At 57.5% G+C, this 5,849-nt stretch overlaps 1 protein-coding gene across 1 annotated transcript in view; it reads right to left on the reverse strand.

Moving 5' to 3' along the window:
• Positions 1-1,047: 1,047 nt before the first annotated feature.
• PYROXD2 (pyridine nucleotide-disulphide oxidoreductase domain 2) overlaps positions 1,048-5,849 on the reverse strand; it is a 29,949-nt gene continuing 25,147 nt past the window's right edge. Inside the window, exons 13-16 of the mRNA XM_008073957.2 lie at positions 5,074-5,228; positions 4,284-4,390; positions 2,212-2,332; positions 1,048-1,170 (exon numbers count right to left, since the gene is read on the reverse strand). Coding sequence (XP_008072148.1) covers positions 1,094-1,170; positions 2,212-2,332; positions 4,284-4,390; positions 5,074-5,228 — 460 coding nt within the window. The 3' untranslated portion in view covers positions 1,048-1,093. The remainder of the gene's footprint in view (positions 1,171-2,211; positions 2,333-4,283; positions 4,391-5,073; positions 5,229-5,849) is intronic.

Raw genomic sequence — 5,849 nt, forward strand, 5'->3', positions numbered from 1 at the left:
AATTGCTTGAGCCCAGTCTGGGCAACACAGTGAGACCCTCATCTCTACAAAAAAAATTTTTTTTTTAAATTTCAAGACCAGCCGGGCAAGTTGGCAAGACCTCATCTCTACAACCAATCAATCAATTAGCCAGGCATAGTGACGTGCCCGTAGTTCCAGCTACTTAGAAGTTTGAGGTGGAAGGACCACCTGAGCCCAGCGGGTCGATGCTGTGGTAGCTGTGAGTGTGCCACTGTACTCCAGCCTGGGAGACAGAGTGAGACTCCAACTCATATAAAGAAAAGAAAAGAAAAAAAATAACCAGGTGTGGTGGTGTGTACCTGTAGTCTGGGCTACTTGGGAGGCTGAGGCAGGGGGACCTCTTGAGCCCAGGAGTCAGAGGCTGTAGTGACCTGTGATCACACCACCGCACTCCAGCCTGGGTGACAGAATGAGACCCTGTCTCTTAAAAAAAAAGAATTCACATCAAAGGTTTGCAGTGAAAGGGTTCAGTGATGCCACAGGCTTATCTCATAGAATGTAGAAGGCTGAATGCTCTGGAATCAGGGCGGGTGGGCTCCTGACAGCCTCAGAGGAACCCACTTTGCATTCACTCCCAACCTCTGTCTGCCTGATGAAGGCTTTGGTGGCTTGAGATGCCAGCGTGGCTCAGGCCTGTGGCCCGAGATCGACTTGGTGGGTCACGGGGGAACTGGGTCCCTTCTTATGGCTTTCCGGGAATGGGAGGCAGCCCTCCCATCACTGGCAGCAGGGCCCAGCCAACGAGACGGAGATGCTTGGGGCAGTCTCTTCCTCTGGTCAGGTGGACGGTCCTGAGCCGATGGGGTGACAAGACTTTGAGCACAGAGTCCTACCAATACACAGACGACCAGCAAACCAGCTGTGAGAAACACTGATCTTGATAAAACCAAACCAGTCCCTTTGTGGAGGCGTGGCCACGGGGCACAGGGTCAGGGTCAATGTGTTCAAAGCGTTACTTGCAGGTGTCTTCTAAAATCATGGCATGAGTCTTGAGGACTGGCCACCCTTTGGAGCTGGCCCCAGCAGGCACTTAGAGACTGGGGCGAGCTCTTCCTTCTGGGTCAGCCCTGGTTCAGGGTCGCGTGCTCTTGAGGTCCCTCAGAACCACGTGGGCTGCGTTTCGTCCAGCAGCTCCCATGACGCCGCCTCCTGGAAGGAAAGCTCCTGTGAGCTACCCCTCCACTCAGAAGCACACGGGGAGGGGGTAGGACTCACAGAGGGCCGGGGACAAGGCAGAGGGGGGCTCGCCAAGGGGGTCCCAGGGCGGCGGGCGTCGGAATCCGCAGGACGACTGCTGAAAGGTCCGGGCTCCCCACCACGCCCCACGGCCCCAGGAGGGTCTGCGTTCACCGTATCTGTGGTCTCAGTCTGAGAGTCACTGTGCTGGATGGGCAGGCGCCGAGTGTGAGAAATTAAAGTCTGGGAACGAGGCTGGGGGGTGGGGAAGATGGGGGTGCACAGACCCGTTCTGGGAGGCCGAGGCCACACGACTCAGAGAATGTGTCCGTACAAAATAGCAGCCTCGGCGAGCTCACTAGGCTTGGGCTTGGCATGGAAAGACTCTCAAAGTCGAGGAAGCCGGCCGGGCACGGTGGCTCAGCCTGTCATCCCAGCCCTTTGGGAGGCTGAGGCGAGAGGATTGCCTGAGCCCAGGGGTTCGAGACCAGCCTGGGCAACTCGGTGAGACCTCATCTCTACAATAAATCACAAAAACGAGCGGGGTGTGGTGGTGTGCGTCTGTAGTTCCAGCTGCTTGGAAGGCTGAGGCAGAAGGATTGTCAGAGCCCAGCAGGTCGAGGCTGTGGTGGCCGCGAGCATGCCACTGCACTCCGGCCTGGGCGACAAGAGTGCGACTCCGACTCAAAAAAAAAAAAAAAAAAAAAAAGGTTGAGGAAGTCAATGCTATCGATGTTTCCTGGTCTAAATCACGCATGGGGAATTTAGGGACATGGGCCTCTCATGAACCCAAACTGGAATGTGGAGAGGCTGCAGCGCAAAAGAGGGCTGTGGCCAGCCTGGCAGAGGCAGCCGCGGGCGCTCACCTGAGCGTGGGGAATTCTGACCACGAGAGGGCTTGTGGTGGGAGGTCTATGCCCCCCATTCACTGCTCATCTCCCTCCTTCTGTGAGCCTCTGATCTCTGGCGAGCCCTCCCGGCCCTCATGGGGTGGTAGGACCCCAGGTCACTCACCAGGATGGGCCCCGCTTCCGCAGAGATACAGACCCCTGAGAGGGCAGCGGTAGCCCGAGTGCAGGGGTACAGGGCGGGCGAAGTAGAGCTGGTCCAGGGACATGGCACAGTGGAATATGTTCTGCAGAGACAGGGCCGCGGTCGTTAACATAAGAGTCTTACAGCTTTTACCGCCCTGGCTGGGTTCCTTCCCCTCCCCCGTTCTCCAAGGAAGGTTCTTCTCCTTCCAGGATCTTTTCTTGGGTTCTTAAAATGCAGAAAGGAGAAGGGATGGGACAGGACAGGCGCATGCCCTGGGCTGGGGTGCAGCTTTCCAGAGGCCTTGTTCAGGGAGGAAGCAGGGTGGGGTGCGCCTTCAGAGCATGAGGAAACAGGGTGGGAAAGAAAAGGTGCGGCTATCAGGGTTTTACTGTCGACGATGAGCCCCCTGGCTCTGTCTGGGAAGCAGGAGAGGGCTCGTTTTGGCCGCTGGCATGCACTCCTGCCAGAACAGGCCTCCGTGGCCAAGGCATCCCCTGGAGCCCAGACCCGGCACCCGACCCAGCATAGGGTCACCCGGAGTGGCAGACACGGGCTGTGGGACCCGGGCGAGGTTGTGCTCTGTGGGCTTGGGTGCGACCAGCCCTGGCCGAGCAGGGGGCAGCGGGGACGAGGGGAAGCATCTGCTGGACGTCACCCCGGGATGTCCCCCGCCCTCCCCGGCTCCCTCACCCTGCCCCTAACTGCGCCCACCCCCTTCCCTCAAGTCCATTCCTCCCCACCTTCCTGCCTCAGTGGACGACACCATGTCCTCCTCTTGGCCTTGAGGCTGGCCCTTAACGTCCCCTCCACGCCGTGCACACTGTCCCCAAGGCGTCCTAAGTCCACCACCCCCATGCCGTCAGCACCCACCCGTTCCCTTTCTTCCCACGGCCTGGCTTTCCCCACTCTGCACTTGGATAAGCACAGTCCTATGAAACCGTCATGGGGTCACCTATGTAATTTTATTTTTTATTTTATTTTATTGTTTAGAGCCAAGGCCTCGCTCTGTTGCCCAGGCTGGAGTGCAGTGGCATGATCAGAGCTCACTGCAGCCTCCAACTCAAGTGATCCTTCCTGCCTCAGCCTCCCAAGTAGCTGGGATTCCAGGCACGCACCACCACACCTAGCTAATTTCTAAATTTTGTTCTGTAAAGACAAGGCCTCACTACGTCTCCCAGGTTGGTTTCAAACTCCTGGGCTCAAGCAGTCCTCCCACCTCGGCCACCCAAAGTGCTGGGTTTACACGAGTGAGCTGCTGTGCCTGGCTATATATAGACTTTTAGATGTACTAGTAGCCACGTTTACAAAGTAAAAACGAGCTGGTGAAATGAATGCCAATATTATTTAGCTCAATAAATCCAAAATGTTGCCATTTCGCCATGCAGTCAACGTCAAAGTTATTGATGAGACACTCTACATTGTTTCCATAGAAGGCACTGCACGTTGTGTGTTCTACACTTGCAACACACCTCAAACTAGCCTAGGACCTGCTCAGGACTCAGTAGCCACATAAGGCTATTGGACTTGGCCTCCAGTTGGCCTCCCTGCCTCCAGTCTCTAGTTTTTGACAAACCAAGAAGTCTGAGGGTGTGCTGGAAAGAAAGCCAGACGGGAGGGCCGGGATTGTGGCTAGACGCCTGTAATCCCAGTGCTTTGGGAGGCTGACGTGGGAGGATTGTCTGAGCTCAGGAGTTCATGGCCAGCCTGGGCAACATAGACAGACCCCATCTCTTCAGAAATAAAAGTAATAAATAAAAGCCAGATGGGAGAGCGGACATGGATGCTGAGGCAGAGGCCACAATCGCAGAGGCCTTCTCAGCGGCCGTCTTACCCGTGTCTCTCTGTCCCCACCCCTGCCTAGATCTGACCACTTCTGTGTCATTACCTAGATCTGACCACTTCTGTGTGCCTCTCAGCCAGGGTCTCCGCCGCTGCCCTCCCTTCCCAGCGAAAGGCGGCCATGGAGGGGCGAGGGCAAGCCGAGAGGCCACAGTCAGGAAGCAGGGGTGGGAGAAGAAGGATGCGCAGAGAAACCCCAGGCTTGCACTCACCCCTCCCGGAAGCCCAAAGATCCTCTCCAAGTCTGGTGGCGTGAGGATGTCTCTGCCCACCACAGAGTCCTTGAAGCCGGGGGCGTAGGCCTCGATGCAGTCAAACACTGGGCACCATGAGCAGAGAAGCGGGGGTGTCAGGGAAAGGGCAGGCGTCATGGTCATGTGATGGCAAGGTTACCAACCCTTGTGGAATTATGCACTCGAGAGGGCTGATTTTATCCCATACAAGTTACACCCCAATAAGTAAAAACAAAAATCGGTCCACAGGCAAATAAGTAACTCATCTCAAAGACCTACGGATGGGGCAGTCTAATCCCCCACTCCTTCCCACCTCCTTACCCCAGTCCCAAACACAAAGGTACTTGTCTCTTCTTGAATATGCAAAGCAGTTGGCACCTCTTGGCTTTGCTCAAGCTGTTTCTTTTGCTTGGAATGCCTTTTGCTGCCTGGCCCACTCCTATTCATCCTTTAAAACCCCGCTCGAATGTCCCTCCCTTTGAAAGCCTTCCTTGTCTCTGGCCCACGGCTTCCTCCTCTGACGGGTATGCTCTGCTGTCTCGCATGACTGGTGTCCTAAAGAGCGTCCCTCTCTAGTCTGCGAGCCACTTGAGGGAAGGGGCTGCGTCTTTTGGCTCTCCCAGCCCAGTGCCGACCCCTGCAGACATTCCCAATGCTGACTTGAGGTCGTCTCTCCCTGGGAGGCAGCGCCTGCGGGTGTCGATCTGAGTGGGGCCGTTGGGGCGCCTGCTGACGTCGCCCTGGACGCGGGGCTCGGAGCCCTCTTTACCTGTGTCCGCGTACGCGTTTCTCTCCTGCTCGTCCCAGACCTTGCCTCCCGCCAGCGTGTAGGGCGTGTACTGGGTGAAGATGGAGACGACATGGCAGCCGGGCGGAGCCAGGGTGGGGTCCAGCGAGGACGGGATGCAGAGCTCGATCATCGGCCTGTGGCGGTGGCGGGCAGGGAGAAGAGGGCGGGTCTGAGGAGCTGCAGCACCTGGGACGGGGCCCTGGGGGGACGGGGGACACGGCGGAGGCCCGCGGCAAAGGTCGATGGGCAGGGTGGAAAGACGGTGGATTTCCAGGAAGGGTGGTGGTGCAGCCGTGAGGCAGGTGGGAAAGCTCCTGCGGGAAGACCAGAAATAAGAGCCCACGGGCCGGGCGTGGGGGCTCACGCCTGTCATCCCAGCACTCTGGGAGGTCGAGGTGGGAGGCCTGCCCGAGCCCAGGAGCTCGAGACCAGCCTGGGCAACATGGTGAGACCTCGTCTCTACAATAAATAAAAAAAATTAGCCGAGTGTGGTGGTGCACTGGTAGTCTCAGCTCCTTGGGAGGCTGAGGCGGGAGGATCACCTGAGCCTGGGAGGTCGAGGCTGAGGTGAGCCTTGATGGTCCCACTGCACTCCAGCCTGGACGACAGAGTGAGACTCTGACTTGAAAAACGAAAAAGAGCTGGCCTCGGTGGCTCAGCCTGTCATCCCGCACCTTTGGGAGGCTGAGGTGAGTGGATTGCCTGAGCCCGCGGGTTCAAGACCCGCCTGGGCAGCAAGACCTCATCTCTACAAT

This window comes from Carlito syrichta, unplaced genomic scaffold (genome assembly GCF_000164805.1).
Source record: "Carlito syrichta isolate Samal-C Ts95f unplaced genomic scaffold, Tarsius_syrichta-2.0.1 Scaffold316221, whole genome shotgun sequence".
Taxonomy (NCBI): domain Eukaryota; kingdom Metazoa; phylum Chordata; class Mammalia; order Primates; family Tarsiidae; genus Carlito; species Carlito syrichta.